This window comes from Oncorhynchus tshawytscha, linkage group LG03, assembly GCF_018296145.1.
Source record: "Oncorhynchus tshawytscha isolate Ot180627B linkage group LG03, Otsh_v2.0, whole genome shotgun sequence".
In the NCBI taxonomy this organism is placed as follows: Eukaryota; Metazoa; Chordata; class Actinopteri; order Salmoniformes; family Salmonidae; genus Oncorhynchus; species Oncorhynchus tshawytscha.
In genome coordinates, this window is record NC_056431.1 from 77665737 (window position 1) to 77687926 (window position 22190).

The following is a 22190-nucleotide window of genomic DNA, read 5'->3' on the forward strand; positions in this document are numbered from 1 at the left end:
AATATTTATGTTTCACTTGGACATAATAATAATCCACTTGGCTGACCAAAAGGTCAAGATAGAGCTGGCTCTGAACTCAGAAGATTGTGATATCCTGGGCATGTGCATCCAACATGTTCCTCAAACGCTGATTTCTCACGTAAATCCACACATTCATTCAGGTTACAGACCATGTAACTAGGGCGAGAACCCCTAGACTTAGCCAGTGCTACAATATTAGCAGGTTAGTTATTTAGTTCCTAACACTGCTGTACATACTGTATGAGACATCTTCTGTTTCTCTCTCAGGTGGATCTTTTTGGATTGGTAACTCTCCCTGATCATCCCTCAACCTTGCCCATCCGAGTTGACCCCTGACCCCTTCCTACAGCCACCATGACATCGAACTCATGGCCGCAGCTTCTGGCCTTCAAGCTGACCTCTCCACCAGCTGACCCTGGGAGTCCAAAGTGGATCTTCAGCTGTGACGAGGAGATAGAGCATCGCTATGAAATCGTTCCCTCTGTGGTCTGCTCCATGTGCTGCCTCTTCGGCATCATATACTGCTTCTTTGGTAAGACAATCACACTGCTACTACAGGTACTAGTGTTACTAATGAAAAGGAAAACCTGCACTCACTGGATTACTTTTGCAGTCTTCATGTATTTTAGAAGCAGGTCAACAAAGGGTTTAAACGCTGACGAAGGCGGTGGCCTGAAACACGTCCATTTTCTGACCTCTGCTGCTGTTAACATACTCTGCCTAGAAGGCCAGCATCCCGGAGACGTGTCTTCACTGTTGACATTGAGACTGGTGTTTTGCGGGTACTATTTAATGAGGCTGCCAGTTGAGGACTTGTGAGGCTAGTTTGAGGACTATGCCTCAAACTAGACACTCAAATGTACTTGTCCTCTTGCTCAGTTGTGCACCGGGGCCTCCCACTCCTCTTTCTATTCTGGTTAGGGCCAGTTTGCGCTGTTCTGTAAAGGGAGTAGTACACAGCGTTGTACGAGATCTTCAGTTTCTTGGCAATTTCTCACATTGAATAGTCTTCATTTCTCAGAACAAGAATAGACTGACAAGTTTCAGAAGAAAGTTCTTTGTTTCTGGCCATTTTGAGCCTGTAATCAGACCCACAAATGCTGATGCTACAGATACTCATCTAGTCTAAAGAAGGCCAGTTGTATTGCTTCTTTAATCAGAACAACAGTTTTCAGCTGTGATAATATAATTGCAAAAGGGTTTTCTAATGATCAATTAGCCTTTTAAAATGATACACTTGGATTATCTAATGCAATGTGCCATTGGAACACAGGAGTGATGGTTGCTGATAATGGGCCTCTGTACGCCTATGTAGATATTCCATTAAAATCTGCCATTTCCAGCTACAATAGTCATTTGCAACATTAACAATGTCTACACTGTATTTCTGATCAATTTGGCTCTTATTTCAAAAACAAGGACATTTCTAAGTGACCTCAAACTTCTGAACAGTAATCTACATGAGCAAAACCCCACTATCTATGTTGAAATGCTTTGGACAGCCTTCATTTCAAGGGAAGTGGTAAAACTATAACTGTTTAGTACTTTTCCTTTTTTCTCATTCTCTTTCTTTCCCTCTCTCTCTCTCCTCTTTCTTTCTTTCCCTCTCTCTCTCTCTGTATCTTCTCTCTCCCTCCCTCCCTCTCTTTCTCTCTCTCTCTCTCTTCTCTCTCTCTCTCCCTCTCTTTCTCTCTCTCTTCTCTCTCTCTCCCTCTCTTTCTCTCTCTCTCTCTCCTCTCTCTCCCTCCCTCCCTCTTTCTCTCTCTCCTCTCTCTCCCTCCCTCTCTTTCTCTCTCTTCCTCTTTCTCTCCCTTTCTCTCTCTCCCCCTCTCTCAATTTCTCTCTCACTATATCTCTCTCCCCTTTTCTCTCTCTCTCTCCACATTCTCTCTCTCTATCTTCTCTCTCTTCTCTCTCTCTCTGCATCCCCTCTCTCTCTCTCTAACCTTTCTCTCTCTTGCTTTCTCTCACTCACTCTCTCCCTCATGCTCTCTCTCTCTCTCTCTCTCTCTCTCTCCCTCTATAAGTACTCTTTTGACATTATTTAATGGAATAAGTGCTATAAGGTATAAGCTTCAGTGTTCATTGTTATAAGGAGTTGGATAACCAGGTCAACTTATTATTCAACCTCCCTCTCCCAACCCACTCAGCTCTGCAGAGTACAGCTTCCCTCTCCCAACCCACTCAGCTCTGCAGAGTACAGCTTCCCTCTCCCAAGCCACTCAGCTCTGCAGAGTACAGCTTCTCTCTCCCAACCCACTCAGCTCTGCAGAGTACAGCTTCCCTCTCCCAAACCACTCAGCTCTGCAGAGTACAGCTTCCCTCTCCCAACCCACTCAGCTCTGCAGAGTACAGGTTATTGTCGTTTCCAGGCTTGATGTTCTCTAACTCTCTCTCTCTCTCTCTCTCTCTCTCTCTCTCTCTCTCTCTCTCTCTCTCTCTCTCTCTCTCTCTCTCTCTCCTCTCCGGGTTACCATTGTTTCAAGGCTTGATGTTCTCTAACCTGTCTCCTTTCTCTCTCTCTCTCCTCTCCAGGTTACCGTTGCTTCAAGGCTGTGATGTTCCTAACAGGCTTGATGTTTGGCTCCGTCATCATCTTTCTGCTGTGTTATAAAGAGCGTGTCCTGGACACCCAGCTGAGTGTGGAGGCCTCGGTGGGCATCGGCCTGGGCATCGGTACCCTCTGTGGCCTGGTCACCATGCTGGTACGCTCCGTGGGACTCTTCATGGTGGGGCTGTTGCTGGGATTACTGCTGGGCATCGCCTCACTTGTAAGAATCATTTAGAAAAATAATAATAACATGTTTTGATTCAATTTAGATCTAAGATCAGGTCTAGGATCAGATCTGGGAGGATCAGGTCTAGGATCAATTCTAGGAACAGGTCTAGGATCATGTCTGGGATCACGTCTGGGATCAGGTCTAGGATCAGATCTAGTATCAGATCTAGTTGCAGGTCTAGGATCAGGTCTAGGATGATCAGCTCTAGGATCAGGTCTCCAGCTCCCTGACCATATGATATTGTTCATTATGATTTAAATGGCTAAATCTAGATCAGCACTCCTTCTCTGAAATACTTCACGAATATGGGCCCTGTTGCCTAGTTTGTATTACTGTCCAAATATTTTGTTTTATTACACTCTGTACACTGAGTTAACGTGAATACAGTGAGTGGACAAAACATTAGGAACACCTGCTATTTCCACTCAGACTGACCAGGTGAATCCAGGTGAAAGCTAAGATCCCTTATTAATGTCACTTGTTAAATCCACTTCAATCAGTGTAGATGAAGGGGAGGAGACACGTTAATTAAAGAAGGATTTTAAGCCTTAAGACAATTAAGACATGGATTGTGTACGTGTGCCATTCAGAGGGTGAACGGGCAAGACTAAATATTTAAGTGTCCTTGAACAGTGTATGGTAGTAGGTGCCAGGTGCACCGGTTTGTGTCAAGAACTGCAATATTGTTGGGTTTTTCACACTCAACAGTTTCCCGTGTGTATCAAGAATAGTCCAACACTCAAAGGACATCCAGCCAACTTGACACAACTGTGGGAAGCGTTGGAGTCAACATGGACCAGCATCCCTGTGGAACACTTTCAACACCTTGTAGAGTCCATGCCCTGGCAAAATGAGGCTGTTCTGAGGGCAAAAGGGGGTGCAACTCATTATTAGGAAGGTGTTCCTAATGTTACGAAATCTACTTTGGCCCGGCAGTCTAGAGGGGGATGGTAACGAGACCCGTAACATAACTCATGCAAAGTATACTAGTCAAAAAGTAACAGTGAGAACGAAATACCACAAAAACCTCCCATGTAGGGTTATCCAAAAAGGATTTAAAATCAAAAGTAGCCATTTTGAGCTACCTCCAAAACACAAGAGCCAACAGTAACGCTACATCAGCTATTCCCAGCGGTGACGCTCAACACTGAACTAGACCACTATAACAATCTGCACCAGTGGGTATCAGTAGTGAGATATATATACTATATATATATAACAATCTGCACCAGTGGGTATCAGTATATATAACAATCTGCACCAGCGGGTATCAGTATATATATATAACAATCTGCACCAGTGGGTATCAGTATATATATATAACAATCTGCACCAGTGGGTATCAGTATATATATAACAATCTGCACCAGCGGGTATCAGTATATATATATATAACAATCTGCACCAGCGGGTATCAGTATATATATATAACAATCTGCACCAGTGGGTATCAGTATATATATATAACAATCTGCACCAGCGGGTATCAGTATATATATATATAACAATCTGCACCAGTGGGTATCAGTATATATATATAACAATCTGCACCAGTGGGTATCAGTATATATATATAACAATCTGTACCAGCGGGTATCAGTATATATATATAACAATCTGCACCAGCGGGTATCAGTATATATATATATAACAATCTGCACCAGCGGGTATCAGTATATATATATAACAATCTGCACCAGCAGGTATCAGTATATATATATAACAATCTGCACCAGTGGGTATCAGTATATATATATATATATAACAATCTGCACCAGCGGGTATCAGTATATATATATAACAATCTGCACAAGCGGGTATCAGTATATATATATATATAACAATCTGCACAAGTGGGTATCAGTATATATATATAACAATCTGCACCAGCGGGTATCAGTATATATATATAACAATCTGCACCAGTGGGTATCAGTATATATATATAACAATCTGCACCAGCGGGTATCAGTATATATAACAATCTGCACCAGCGGGTATCAGTATATATATATAACAATCTGCACCAGCGGGTATCAGTATATATAACAATCTGCACCAGTCGGTATCAGTATATATATATGACAATCTGCACCAGTGGGTATCAGTATATGTATAACAATCTGCACCAGTGGTTATCAGTATATATATATAACAATCTGCACCAGTGGGTATCAGTATATATATATAACAATCTGCACCAGCGGGTATCAGTATATATAACAATCTGCACCAGTCGGTATCAGTATATATATATATAACAATCTGCACCAGTGGGTATCAGTATATGTATAACAATCTGCACCAGTGGTTATCAGTATATATATATAACAATCTGCACCAGTGGGTATCAGTATATATATATAACAATCTGCACCAGCGGGTATCAGTATATATAACAATCTGCACCAGCGGGTGTCAGTATATATATAACAATCTGCACCAGTGGGTATCAGTATATATAACAATCTGCACCAGCGGGTATCAGTATATATAACAATCTGCACCAGCTGGTATCAGTATATATAACAATCTGCACCAGCGGGTATCAGTATATATATATATAGATAACAATCTGCACCAGCGGGTATCAGTATATATAACAATCTGCACCAGTGGGTATCAGTATATATATATAACAATCTGCATCAGCGGGTATCAGTATATATATATATAACAATCTGCACCAGCGGGTATCAGTATATATATATATCACAATCTGCACCAGGGGGTATCAGTATATATATATATATAACAATCTGCACCAGTGGGTATCAGTATATATATATAACAATCTGCACCAGTGGGTATCAGTATATATATATAACAATCTGCACCAGCGGGTATCAGTATATATATATATATAACAATCTGCACCAGTGGGTATCAGTGTATATATATATAACAATCTGCACCAGCGGGTATCAGTATATATATAACAATCTGCACCAGTGGGTATCAGTATATATATATATAACAATCTGCACCAGTGGGTATCAGTATATATATATATATAACAATCTGCACCAGCGGGTATCAGTATATATATATAACAATCTGCACCAGTGGGTATCAGTATATATATATATATATATATATATATATATATCAATCTGCACCAGCGGGTATCAGTATATATATAACAATCTGCACCAGTGGGTATCAGTATATATAACAATCTGCACCAGCGGGTATCAGTATAGTATATATAACAATCTGCACCAGCTGGTATCAGTATATATAACAATCTGCACCAGTGGGTATCAGTATATATAACAATCTGCACCAGTGGGTATCAGTATATATATATCACAATCTGCACCAGTGGGTATCAGTATATATATATAACAATCTGCACCAGTGGGTATCAGTATATATATATAACAATCTGCACCAGTGGGTATCAGTATATATATATAACAATCTGCACCAGTGGGTATCAGTATATATATATAACAATCTGCACCAGCGGGTATCAGTATATATAACAATCTGCACCAGCGGGTATCAGTATATATATATATATATATATAACAATCTGCACCAGTGGGTATCAGTGTATATATATAACAATCTGCACCAGTGGGTATCAGTATATATATATAAATAACAATCTGCACCAGTTGGTATCAGTATATATATATAACAATCTTTACCAGTGGGTATCAGTATATATAACAATCTGCACCAGCGGGTATCAGTATATATATATAACAATCTGCACCAGCGGGTATCAGTATATATATATAACAATCTGCACCAGTGGGTATCAGTATATATATAACAATCTGCACCAGTGGGTATCAGTATATATATATAACAATCTGCACCAGCGTGTATCAGTATATATATATATATAACAATCTGCACCAGCGGGTATCAGTATATATATATAACAATCTGCACCAGTGGGTATCAGTATAAATATATATATAACAATCTGCACCAGTGGGTATCAGTATATATAACAATCTGCACCAGCGGGTATCAGTATATATAACAATCTGCACCAGCGGGTATCAGTATATATATATATAACAATCTGCACCAGCGGGTATCAGTATATATAACAATCTGCACCAGTGGGTATCAGTATATATATATAACAATCTGCACCAGCGGGTATCAGTATATATATATATATATATATATAACAATCTGCACCAGCGGGTATCAGTATATATAACAATCTGCACCAGTGGGTATCAGTATATATATATAACAATCTGCACCAACGGGTATCAGTAGATATATATATAACAATCTGCACCAGTGGGTATCAGTATATATATATAACAATCTGCACCAGCGGGTATCAGTATATATATATAACAATCTGCACCAGCGGGTATCAGTATATATATATAACAATCTGCACCAGTGGGTATCAGTATATATATATAACAATCTGCACCAGCGGGTATCAGTATATATATAACAATCTGCACCAGTGGGTATCAGTATATATATATAGCAATCTGCACCAGCGGGTATCAGTATATATATATAACAATCTGCACCAGTGGGTATCAGTATATATATATAACAATCTGCACCAGCGGGTATCAGTATATATATATAACAATCTGCACCAGTGGGTATCAGTATATATAACAATCTGCACCAGTGGGTATCAGTATATATATATATATAACAATCTGCACCAGTGGGTATCAGTATATATATAACAATCTGCACCAGTGGTTATCAGTATATATATATAACAATCTGCACCAGCGGGTATCAGTATATATATATAACAATCTGCACCAGTGGGTATCAGTATATATATATAACAATCTGCACCAGCGGGTATCAGTATATATATAACAATCTGCACCAGTGGGTATCAGTATATATATATAACAATCTGCACCAGTGGGTATCAGTATATATATATATATATATATATATATAACAATCTGCACCAGCGGGTATCAGTATATATATATAACAATCTGCACCAGTGGGTATCAGTATATATATATATATATATATATATATATATATACATCAATCTGCACCAGCGGGTATCAGTATATATATATAACAATCTGCACCAGTGGGTATCAGTATATATAACAATCTGCACCAGCGGGTATCAGTATATATATATAACAATCTGCACCAGCGGGTATCAGTATATATATATAACAATCTGCACCAGTGGGTATCAGTATATATATATAACAATCTGCACCAGCGGGTATCAGTATATATATATATAACAATCTGCACCAGTGGGTATCAGTATATATATATAACAATCTGCACCAGTGGGTATCAGTATATATAACAATCTGCACCAGTGGGTATCAGTATATATATATAACAATCTGCACCAGTGGGTATCAGTATATATATATAACAATCTGCACCAGCGGGTATCAGTATATATATATATAACAATCTGCACCAGTGGGTATCAGTATATATATATAACAATCTGCACCAGCGGGTATCAGTATATATATATAACAATCTGCACCAGTGGGTATCAGTATATATAACAATCTGCACCAGTGGGTATCAGTATATATATATATATATATAACAATCTGCACCAGTGGGTATCAGTATATATATAACAATCTGCACCAGTGGTTATCAGTATATATATATATATAACAATCTGCACCAGTGGGTATCAGTATATATATATAACAATCTGCACCAGCGGGTATCAGTATATATAACAATCTGCACCAGCGGGTATCAGTATATATATAACAATCTGCACCAGTGGGTATCAGTATATATAACAATCTGCACCAGCGGGTATCAGTATATATAACAATCTGCACCAGCTGGTATCAGTATATATAACAATCTGCACCAGCGGGTATCAGTATATATATATAGATAACAATCTGCACCAGCGGGTATCAGTATATATAACAATCTGCACCAGTGGGTATCAGTATATATATATCACAATCTGCACCAGTGGGTATCAGTATATATATATAACAATCTGCACCAGCGGGTATCAGTATATATATATCACAATCTGCACCAGTGGGTATCAGTATATATATATAACAATCTGCACCAGTGGGTATCAGTATATATATATAACAATCTGCACCAGTGGGTATCAGTATATATATATAACAATCTGCACCAGCGGGTATCAGTATATATAACAATCTGCACCAGCGGGTATCAGTATATATATATAACAATCTGCACCAGTGGGTATCAGTATATATATATAACAATCTGCACCAGTGGGTATCAGTATATATATATAAATAACAATCTGCACCAGTTGGTATCAGTATATATATATAACAATCTTTACCAGTGGGTATCAGTATATATAACAATCTGCACCAGCGGGTATCAGTATATATATATAACAATCTGCACCAGTGGGTATCAGTATATATATATATAACAATCTGCACCAGCGGGTATCAGTATATATATATAACAATCTGCACCAGTGGGTATCAGTATATATATATAACAATCTGCACCAGTGGGTATCAGTATATATATATAACAATCTGCACCAGCGGGTATCAGTATATATATATATAACAATCTGCACCAGCGGGTATCAGTATATATATATAACAATCTGCACCAGTGGGTATCAGTATAAATATATATATAACAATCTGCACCAGTGGGTATCAGTATATATAACAATCTGCACCAGCGGGTATCAGTATATATAACAATCTGCACCAGCGGGTATCAGTATATATATATAACAATCTGCACCAGCGGGTATCAGTATATATAACAATCTGCACCAGTGGGTATCAGTATATATATATATAACAATCTGCACCAGCGGGTATCAGTATATATATATATATATAACAATCCTCACCAGCGGGTATCAGTATATATAACAATCTGCACCAGTGGGTATCAGTATATATATATAACAATCTGCACCAACGGGTATCAGTAGATATATATATAACAATCTGCACCAGTGGGTATCAGTATATATATATAACAATCTGCACCAGCGGGTATCAGTATATATATATAACAATCTGCACCAATGGGTATCAGTATATATATATAACAATCTGCACCAGCGGGTATCAATATATATATAACAATCTGCACCAGTGGGTATCAGTATATATATATATAACAATCTGCACCAGTGGGTATCAGTATATATATATAACAATCTGCACCAGTGGGTATCAGTATATATATATATAACAATCTGCACCAGTGGGTATCAGTATATATATATATATATATATATATATATAACAATCTGCACCAGCGGGTATCAGTATATATATATAACAATCTGCACCAGTGGGTATCAGTATATATATATAACAATCTGCACCAGTGGGTATCAGTATATATATATATAACAATCTGCACCAGTGGGTATCAGTATATATATATATATATATATATAACAATCTGCACCAGCGGGTATCAGTATATATATATAACAATCTGCACCAGTGGGTATCAGTATATATATATATATATATATATATATATATATAACAATCTGCACCAGTGGGTATCAGTATATATAACAATCTGCACCAGCGGGTATCAGTATATATAACAATCTGCACCAGTGGGTATCAGTATATATATATAACAATCTGCACCAGCGGGTATCAGTATATATATAACAATCTGCACCAGCGGCATGTATATTTTAATTTTACCTTTGTTTTACTAGACAAGTCAGTTAAGAACAAATTCTTACTTTCAATGACGGCCTAGGAACAGTAGGTTAACTGCCTGTTCAGGGGCAGAACAACAGATTTGTACCTTGTCAGCTCGGGGATTCGAACTTGCATCCTTTCGGTTATTAGTCCAACGCTCTAACCACTAGGCTACGCTGCTGATTTTGTATGTTTGCCCACTGACAAAGAAATGATCCGTCTATAATTTTAACAGTGAAAGACAGAATAACAACAAAAAAATCCAGAAAAACAAATGTTAAAAATGTTAATAAATTGATTTGCATTTTAATGAGGGAAATAAGTATTTGACCCCTCTGCAAAACATGACTTAGTACTTGGTGACAAAACCCTTGTTGGCAATCAGAGGTCAGACGTTTCTTGTAGTTGGCCACCAGGTTGGCACACATCTCAGGAGGGATTTTGTCCCACTCCTCTTTGCAGATCTTCTCCAAGTCATTAAGGTTTCGAGGCTGACGCTTGGCAACTCGAACCTTCAGCTCCCTCCACAGATTGTCTATGGGATTAAGGTCTGGAGACTGGCTAGGCCACTCCAGGTCCTTAATGTGCTTCTTCTTGAGCCACTCCTTTGTTGCCTTCGCCGTGTGCTTTGGGTCATTGTCATGCTGGACTACCCATCCACCACCCATTTTCAATGCCCTGGCTGAGGGAAGGAGGTTCTCACCCAAGATTTGACGGTACATGGCCCCGTCCATCGTCCCCTTGATGCGGTGAAGTTGACCTGTCCCCTTAGCAGAAAAACACCCCCAAAGCATCATGTTTCCACCTCCATCTTTGACGGTGGGGATGGTGTTCTTGGGGTCATATGCAGAGCTCCATTTTGGTCTCATCTGACCACAACACTTTCACCCAGTTGTCCTTTGAATCAATCAGATGTTCATTGGCAAACTTTAGACGGGCATGTATATGTGCTTTATTGAGCAGGTGGACCTTGCGGGCGCTGCAAGTATTCAGTCCTTCACAGCGTAGTGTGTTACCAATTGTTTTCTTGGTGACTATTGTCCCAGCTGCCTTGAGATCATTGACAAGATCCCCCCGTGTAGTTCTGGGCTGATTCCTCATTCCTGATTCCTCCTGATTATTCATGATCATTGCAACTCCACGAGGTGAGATCTTGCATGGAGCCCCAGGCCGAGGGAGATTGACAGTTATTTTGTGTTTCTTCCATTTGCGAATAATCGCACCAACTGTTGTCAACTACTCACCAAGCTGCTTGGAGATGGTCTTATAGCCCATTCCAGCCTTGTGTAGGTCTACAATCTTCTCCCTGACATCCTTGGAGAGCTCTTTGGTCTTGGCCATGGTGGAGAGTTTGGAATCTGATTGATTGCCTCTGTGGACAGGTGTCTTTTATACAGGTAACAAGCTGAGATTAGGTGCACTCCCTTTAAGAGTGTGCTCCTAATCTCAGCTCGTTACCTGTATAAAAAACACCTGGGAGACAGAATTTTTTCTGATTGAGAGGGGGTCAAATACTTATTTCCCTCATTTAAATGCAAATCAATTTATAACATTTTTGACCTGCGTGTTTCTGGATATTTTGTCTCTCACTGTTCAAATAAACCTACCATTAAAATTATAGACTGATCATATCTTTGTCAGTGGGTAAACGTACAAAATCAGCAGGGGATCAAATACTTTTTTTCCCTCACTGTATGTTATGGGTCTCGTTAACACTGCCGGGCCAAAGGGATTCGTAACACTAGTGTTTTGTACACTCAGTGTTCATGTTACCCCTGCTCACATCACGTTTCCTTATGGGGATAATAAGGTTCATTTGATTGGTTGATTGATTGGTTGATTGAATCCCCATTCAGGTGGTAATGGAGGAGTTCCACCACCCGCGGACGGTGTGGGTGCCCCTGGGGGTGTTGCTGGGGTCAGGCATGCTGTTCGCCGTCCTCACCCTCCAATGGCAGCGCTTCTTCACCACCCTCTCCACCGCTGTGTTCGGCTCGGCTGTCATCACCGTCACTGTGGACTACTTCCTCGAGCTGTTCGCTCTGGTCAGGTATGTTGGTGTTGTAGTTAGGGCTCTCTCCTCTCCTCACCTCTCCTCTCCCCTCTCCTCCTCTACTCACCTCTCCTCTCCCCTCTCCTCCTCTACTCACCTCTCCTCTCCCCTCTCCTCCTCTGCTCACCTCTCCTCTCCTCACCACTCTCCTCACCCCTCACACCTCACCGCTCCCCTCTTCCCACTCCTCCCCTCTCCTCCTCTACTCACCTCTCCTCTCCTCACCCCTCCTCACCTTTCTCCTCTCCTCCTCTCCTCACCACTACTCTCTCCTCACTCCTCCCCTCTCCTCTTCTCCTCCTCTCCTCTCCTCATCACTACCCTCTCCTAACTCCTCCCCTCTCCTCTTTTCCTCCTCACCACTCCCCTCTCCTCCTCTCCTCACCCCTCCTCTCCTCTCTCCTCATCACCCCTCTTCTCCTCCTCACCATTCCCCTCTGCTCACCCCTCCTCTCCTCTCTCCTCCTCACCCCTCCTCTTCTCTCCTCTCCTCTGTTGCTCAGCTGGTAGAGAGAGGTGCTTCCAACACCAGGATTGTGGAGGCCACCCATATGAAATTCGATTTCCACAGAGGCCACCCATCTGAAAATGTATTCAAATCTTTGCACGCACTACTGTACGATAATACTACTGTAAAATAACACTACTGTAAGATAACATTACTGTAATATAACGCTACTGTAAAATAACACTACTGTAAGACAACACTACTGTAAAATAACACTACTGTAAAATAACATTACTGTAAGATAACATTACTGTAAGATAACACTACTGTAATATAACACTAATGTAAGATAAAACTACTGTAATATAAACACTAATGTAAGAACACTACTGAGAGATAACATTACTGTAATATAACACTAATGTAAGATAACATTACTGTAAGATAACACTACTGAGAGATAACATTACTGTAAAATAACACTACTGTAATATAACACTACTGTAAGATAACACTACTGTAAGACAACACTACTGTAAAATAACACTACTGTAAAATAACACTACTGTAAAATAACATTACTGTAAGATAACATTACTGTAAGATAACACTACTGTAAGACAACACTACTGTAAAATAACACTACTGTAAAATAACACTACTGTAAAATAACATTACTGTAAGATAACATTACTGTAAGATAACACTACTGTAATATAACACTAATGTAAGATAAAACTACTGTAATATAAATACTAATGTAAGAACACTACTGAGAGATAACATTACTGTAATATAACACTAATGGAAGATAAAATTACTGTAAGATAACACTACTGTAAGACAACACTACTGTAAAATAGCACTACTGTAAAATAACATTACTGTAAGATAACACTATTGTAATATAACACTAATGTAAGATAAAACGACTGTAATATAAACACTAATGTAAGAACACAACTGAGAGATAACATTACTGTAATATAACACTAATGTAAGATAACATTACTGTAAGATAACATTACTGTAAGATAGCATTACTGTAAGATAACATTACTGTAAGATAACACTACTGTAAGATAACACTACTGTAATATAACACTACTGTAAGATAACACTACTGTAAGATAACACTACTGTAAGATAACACTGTAATGGGCTTTGGGGAAAATAAGTTTCTGCTAAAGAGCATAAATTAAACGCCTGTGGTTTGATTACCCAGATTTCAGAAGTTTTCCAGACCACTGAAGGAATCAGCTTAGTTCTATGATTGTGAAAGAAGTTCAGCTTTTCTTTTAAAGGGAATTAAACTGCTGTCTTAAACATTCTTATATAATTATAGCTAAATACATATTAAAAAAAGGGTAGTTTGGGTCCTGGATGCTGATTGGCTGACACAGCATTTCAACCATGTTTATATTTAATTTAATTTAACCTTTATTTTATTAGGCAAGTCAGTTAAGAACAAATTCTTATTTTCAATGACGGTCTAGGAACAGTGGGTTAACGGCCTGTTCAGGGGCAGAACAACAGATTTGTACCTTGTCGACTCGGGGATTCAAACTTGCAACCTTTCGGTTACTAGTCCAACGCTCTAACCACTAGGCTACCCTGCCGCCCTGATATACCATGTGTCATGATGCAAAAATGCATGTTTATTGTTCTATTTACAGTATGTTGGTAACCAGTTTAAAATAGCAATAAGGTTCCTCGGGGGTTTTCCAACATACCACATACCACATCTTATTCCTTGACTCTATTACAGATACATGTCGGAGAGGATCACGGTGGCTCCGCCCCATCCTGTCTGCTGGTTCACCTGGGTCGTCATGGGGGTCTGGCCTGTCCTGGCACTGCTGGGGGTCCTCATCCAATGGAAGGTCACCGCCGAGGGATATTCACACACTGAGGGTGAGTCTGATCCCGGACCTTTAACCCTAACAGAGGGATACTCACACACTGAGGGTGAGTCTGATCCCTGACCTTTAACCCTAACAGAAGGATACTCACACACTGAGGGTGAGTCTGATCCCGGACCTTTAACCCTAACAGAGGGATACTCACACACTGAGGGTGAGTCTGATCCCTGACCTTTAACCCTAACAGAGGGATACTCACACACTGAGGGTGAGTCTGATCCCTGACCTTTAACCCTAACAGAGGGATACTCACACACTGAGGGTGAGTCTGATCCCTGACCTTTAACCCTAACAGAAGGATACTCACACACTGAGGGTGAGTCTGATCCCTGACCTTTAACCCTAACAGAGGGATACTCACACACTGAGGGTGAGTCTGATCCCTGACAACAGAATGGTGTGGTCGTACCCCAACAACAGAATGGTGTGTTAATTAAAATTTTAAATTAATTAATGCTCTAGACCACTGATTGGCCAGCTCATCCTCTACGCTCTAGACCACTAATTGGCCAGCTCATCATCTAAGCTCTAGACCACTGATTGGCCAGCTCATCCTCTACGCTCTAGACCACTAATTGGCCAGCTCATCATCTAAGCTCTAGACCACTAATTGGCCAGCTCATCCTCTATACTCTAGACCGCTGATTGGCCAGCTCATCCTCTATGCTCTAGACCACTAATTGGCCAGCTCATCCTCTATGCTCTAGACCGCTGATTGGCCAGCTCATCCTCTATGCTCTAGACCACTAATTGGCCAGGTCATACTCTACGCTCTAGACCACTGATTGGCCAGCTCATCCTCTATGCTCTATAGCCACTGATTGACCAGCTCATTGTACCCAGGAGTAGCACATCCTCCTCAATGAGGAAATACTCATTTTTTAAATGGTCTCTGTGAGGTAGAAGTTTGAGGTTGTTTTTTTTTAAGTGTTTATTTTCTGCCATTCATGCAATGGCCACAAATACGAGCATAGGACGAGTCAGCAACATATTATTTTTGGTATGAGTAAACAGAATGTTAACTTTTAAAAGAAAGCTTTTGACTGGGCAGTAACTTTAAGTTACTTTAAGTCCAATACTACAAATCATGGTGTCACCACTACCACATATCTACAGTACAAAATCCATGTGTACGTGTGTGTATAGTGTGTATGTTATCATGTGTTCGTATACATGTGTCTGTGCCTATGTGTGTGTTGCTTCACTGTCCCCGTTGTTCCTTAAGGTGTTTTGTTATCTGTTTTTTTGTGTGCCAGTAGTTCAGACAGACAGCTCAGCGCATTAAACATGTCAATACCTCTCATAAACACAAGTAGTGATTAAGTAAATCTCTCCTCCACTTTGAGCCAGGAGAGATTGACATGCATATTATTCATGTTAGCTCTCTGTATACATCCAATGGCCAGCTGTGCTGCCCTATTCTGAGCCAATTGCCAATTGCAAGTCCCTTTTTGTGGCACCTGACCACACAACTGAACAGTAGTCCAGGTGTGACAATACTAGGGCCTGTTGGACCTGCCTTGTTGATAGTGTTGTTAACAAGGTAGAAACTAGGGCCTGTAGGACCTGCCTTGTTGATAGTGTTGTTTAAGAAGGTAGAAACTAGGGCCTGAAGGACCTGCCTTGTTGATAGTGTTGTTAAGAAGGTAGAAACTAGAGCCTGTAGGACCTGTCTTGTTGATAGTGTTGTTAAGAAGGTAGAAACTAGGACCTGAAGAACCTGCCTCAACTTCCACATTATTTATTACAAGATTTAGTTGAGGTTTAGTGAATGATTTTATTCCCAAATATTATGCTTTTAGATTTTTAAATTCTATTTAGGACTAACTTCTTCCTTGCCACCCATTCTGAAACTAACTACAGCTCTTTGTTAAGTGTTGCAGTCATTTCAGTCGCTGTGTTGAGTCATCCTCATACATAGACACTGGCTTTACTCAAAGCACGTGGCATGTCATTAGTAAAGACAGATGCCCTGGGGAATTCCTGCTTCTACCTGGATTATGTTGGAGAGGCTTCCATTAAAGAACACCCTCTGTGTTCTGTTAGACAGGTAACTCTTTATCCACAATATAGCAATGGGGTGTAAAGCCATAACACCCTCTGTGTTCTGTTAGACAGGTAACTCTTTATCCACAATATAGCAATGGGGTGTAAAGCCATAACACCCTCTGTGTTCTGTTAGACAGGTAACTCTTTATCCACAATATAGCAATGGGGTGTAAAGCCATAACACCCTCTGTGTTCTGTTAGACAGGTAACTCTTTATCCACAATATAGCAATGGGGTGTAAAGCCATAACACCCTCTGTGTTCTGTTAGACAGGTAACTCTTTATCCACAATATAGCAATGGGGTGTAAAGCCATAACACCCTCTGTGTTCTGTTAGACAGGTAACTCTTTATCCACAATATAGCAATGGGGTGTAAAGCCATAACACCCTCTGTGTTCTGTTAGACAGGTAACTCTTTATCCACAATATAGCAATGGGGTGTAAAGCCATAACACCCTCTGTGTTCTGTTAGACAGGTAACTCTTTATCCACAATATAGCAATGGGGTGTAAAGCCATAACACCCTCTGTGTTCTGTTAGACAGGTAACTCTTTATCCACAATATAGCAATGGGGTGTAAAGCCATAACACCCTCTGTGTTCTGTTAGACAGGTAACTCTTTATCCACAATATAGCAATGGGGTGTAAAGCCATAACACCCTCTGTGTTCTGTTAGACAGGTAACTCTTTATCCACAATATAGCAATGGGGTGTAAAGCCATAACACCCTCTGTGTTCTGTTAGACAGGTAACTCTTTATCCACAATATAGCAATGGGGTGTAAAGCCATAACACCCTCTGTGTTCTGTTAGACAGGTAACTCTTTATCCACAATATAGCAATGGGGTGTAAAGCCATAACACCCTCTGTGTTCTGTTAGACAGGTAACTCTTTATCCACAATATAGCAATGGGGTGTAAAGCCATAACACCCTCTGTGTTCTGTTAGACAGGTAACTCTTTATCCACAATATAGCAATGGGGTGTAAAGCCATAACACATACGTTTTTTTTCAGCAGCAGATATAATCGATAATGTCAAAATCCGCACTGAAGTCTAACAAAGGTTGGAGGTAGGCTATATACCATCACAGAATCAGCGGTTTCATAGAATGAGGTTCTATATATATAATTATGCTTTAACAGGAAGTCACACATCTAATGTGATTAAACTGTGAACACGTGATGGCTTGTGATCAAAGCATGTACTCTAGATCAAGAGAAGGGAAGGAAGCTTTGGCGCTGTGGTTGGAATCTGGTGGTTGTCATAGTGACAACCTGTGGACCCCTCCTCCCCACTCTCCCAAGATTATACCTTTTGATTGCAGGTAAGAGGGTGAAGGGAGGCAGAGGTATGGGGGGGATCAGCAAGGAGGTCAAGATGGGGTAGGGAGGTCAAGGGGGCAGGGACAGGATGGGAGAGGCAATGAGTTATCGAGAGGAGGGTTAGAGGGGGTAAGAGACAGGGTGAAGAAGAGAGGAGGGTAAAGAGGGATGAGAGAAAGGGAGAAGCAGAGAGGAGGGTAAAGAGGGATGAGAGACAAAGAGATGCGGAGAGGAGAGTAAAAAGAGATGAGATGGGGTGAGGAGTGGTAAGAGACAAGGAGAGGCAGAGAGGAGAGTAAAGAGGGTTGAGAGACAAGGAGAGGCAGAGAGGAGAGTAAAGAGGGTTGAGAGACAAGGAGAGGCAGAGAGGAGAGTAAAGAGGGTTGAGAGACAAGGGGAGGCAGAGAAGAGGGTAAAGAGGGTTGAGAGACAGGGAGAGGCAGAGAGGAGAGTAAAGAGGGTTGAGAGACAGGGAGAGGCAGACAGGAGGGTAAAGAGGACATCATTAAGTGGAGATAATGACAGATGGTGACTCTACCTCTCTGGCTGTGTGTGGACTGTTGAGGCACAAAAGAGAGAGAGAGCAGCAGATATGACACAAATTCTGCTGCTGCTGATAATTATTAGTCCTGTTGATAATGAACAGGGAACAGTATTATTAGTCAAGATGATAATGAACAGGGAACAGTATTATTAGTCCTGATGATAATGAACAGGAAACAGTATTATTAGTCCTGCTGATAATGATAATGAACAGGGAACAATATTATTAGTCCTGTCGATAATGATAATGAACAGGGAACAATATTATTAGTCCTGTTGATAATGAACAGAGAACAGTATTATTAGTCCTGTTGATAATGAACAGAGAACAGTATTATTATTCCTGCTGATAATGAACAGGGAACAGTATTATTAGTCCTGTTGATAATGATAATGAACAGGGAACAGTATTATTAGTCCTGCTGATAATGAACAAGGAACAGTATTATAAGTCCTGCTGATAATGAACAGGGAACAGTATTATTAGTCCTGTTGATAATGTACACGGAACAGTATTATTAGCCCTGTTGATAACGATAATGAACAGGGAACATTATTATAATGATAATGAACAGGGAACAGTGTTATTAGTCCTGTTGATAATGAACAGTGAACAGTATTATTAGTCCTGATGATAATGAACAGGGAACAGTGTTATTAGTCCTGTTGATAATGAGCAGTGAACAGTATTATTAGTCCTGCTGATAATGAGCAGGGAACAGTATTATTAGTCCTGCTGATAACGATAATGAACAGGGTACAGTATTATTATTCCTGCTGATAATGAACAGGGTACAGTATTATTAGTCCTGTTGATAATGATAATGAACAGGGAACAGTATTATTAGTCCGGTTGATAATGAACAGGGAACAATAATATTAGTCCTGCTGATAATGATAATGAACAGGGAACAGTATTATTAGTCCTGATGATAATGAACAGGGAACAGTATTATTAGTCCTGACGAAAATGATAATGTACAGGGAATAGTATTATTAGTCCTGTTGATAATGAACAGGGAACAGTATTATTAGTCCTGTTGATAATGAACAGGGAACAGTATTATTAGTCCTGTTTATAATGAACAGGGAACAGTATTATTAGTCCTGATGATAATGAACAGGAAACAGTATTATTAGTCCTGCTGATAATGATAATGAACAGGGAACAATATTATTAGTCCTGTCAATAATGATAATGAACAGAGAACAGTATTATTAGTCCTGTTGATAATGAACAGAGAAAAGTATTATTATTCCTGCTGATAATAAACAGGGAACAGTATTATTAGTCCTGTTGATAATGTACACGGAACAGTATTATTAGCCCTGTTGATAACGATAATGAACAGGGAACATTATTATTAGTCCTGTTGATAATGATAATGAACAGGGAACAGTGTTATTAGTCCTGTTGATAATGAACAGGGAACAGTATTATTAGTCCTGATGATAATGAACAGGGAACAGTGTTATTAGTCCTGTTGATAATGAGCAGTGAACAGTATTATTAGTCCTGCTGATAACGATAATGAACAGGGAACAATATTATTAGTCCTGTCGATAATGATAATGAACAGGGAACAGTATTATTAGTCCTGTTGATAATGAACAGAGAACAGTATTATTATTCCTGCTGATAATGAACAGGGTACAGTATTATTAGTCCTGATGATAATGAACAGGGAACAGTATTATTAGTCCTGATGATAATGATAATGAACAGGAAACAGTATTATTAGTCCTCTTGATAATGAACAGGGAACAGTATTATCAGTCATATGCTTCTTTGGGGAGGGTGTCAAAACATTGTAGGATTCTGTTTGTGCCGCAGCACATTAACACAGCACAATGTGTTGTCGTTTTCAGTATCCCCAGACATTGTGGTGGGTGGATAATTGTGTCTTGAACGATGTGAAAAGAAGGAGGCTGTGTGAATGATGGAAGACGAGGAGGTTATATTCGTCTGGACGCTGTATGAATGATGGAAGACGAGGAGGTTATATTCGTCTGGACGCTGTGTGAATGATGGAAGACGAGGAGGTTATATTCGTCTGGACGCTGTGTGAATGATGGAAGACGAGGAGGTTATATTCGTCTGGACGCTGTGTGAATGATGGAAGACGAGGAGGTTGTATTCGTCTGGACGCTGTGTGAATGGGGGAAGACGAGAAGGTTATATTCGTCTGGACGCTGTGTGAATGATGGAAGACGAGGAGGTTATATTCGTCTGGACGCTGTGTGAATGATGGAAGACGAGGAGGTTGTATTCGTCTGGACGCTGTGTGAATGGGGGAAGACGAGGAGGTTATATTCGTCTGGACGCTGTGTGAATGATGGAAGACGAGGAGGTTATATTCGTCTGGACGCTGTGTGAATGATGGAAGACGAGGAGGTTATATTCGTCTGGACGCTGTGTGAATGATGGAAGACGAGGAGGTTATATTCGTCTGGACGCTGTGTGAATGATGGAAGACGAGGAGGTTATATTCGTCTGGACGCTGTGTGAATGATGGAAGACGAGGAGGTTATATTCGTCTGGACGCTGTGTGAATGATGGAAGACGAGGAGGTTATATTCGTCTGGACGCTGTGTGAATGATGGAAGACGAGGAGGTTATATTCGTCTGGACGCTGTGTGAATGATGGAAGACGAGGAGGTTATATTCGTCTGGACGCTGTGTGAATGATGGAAGACGAGGAGGTTATATTCGTCTGGACGCTGTGTGAATGATGGAAGACGAGGAGGTTATATTCGTCTGGACGCTGTGTGAATGATGGAAGACGAGCAGGTTATATTCGTCTGGACGCTGTGTGAATGATGGAAGACGAGGAGGTTATATTCGTCTGGACGCTGTGTGAATGATGGAAGACGAGGAGGTTATATTCGTCTGGACGCTGTGTGAATGATGGAAGACGAGGAGGTTATATTCGTCTGGACGCTGTGTGAATGATGGAAGACGAGGAGGTTATATTCGTCTGGACGCTGTGTGAATGATGGAAGACGAGGAGGTTATATTCGTCTGGACGCTGTGTGAATGATGGAAGACGAGGAGGTTATATTCGTCTGGACGCTGTGTGAATGATGGAAGACGAGGAGGTTATATTCGTCTGGACGCTGTGTGAATGATGGAAGACGAGGAGGTTATATTCGTCTGGACGCTGTGTGAATGATGGAAGACGAGGAGGTTATATTCGTCTGGACAATGTGTGAATGATGGAAGACGAGGAGGTTATATTCGTCTGGACGCTGTGTGAATGATGGAAGACGAGGAGGTTATATTCGTCTGGACGCTGTGTGAATGATGGAAGACGAGGAGGTTATATTCGTCTGGACGCTGTGTGAATGATGGAAGACGAGGAGGTTATATTCGTCTGGA

General features: G+C 40.3%; 1 protein-coding gene across 1 annotated transcript in view; it reads left to right on the forward strand.

Annotated features, from left to right (window-relative positions):
• The first annotated feature begins 375 nt into the window (after positions 1-375).
• LOC112239725 (transmembrane protein 198-B-like) overlaps positions 376-22190 on the forward strand; it is a 26013-nt gene continuing 4198 nt past the window's right edge. The window contains exons 1-4 of the mRNA XM_042320112.1: positions 376-553; positions 2557-2792; positions 12328-12521; positions 14741-14886. Of these exons, the coding sequence (XP_042176046.1) occupies positions 376-553; positions 2557-2792; positions 12328-12521; positions 14741-14886 (754 nt within the window). The remainder of the gene's footprint in view (positions 554-2556; positions 2793-12327; positions 12522-14740; positions 14887-22190) is intronic.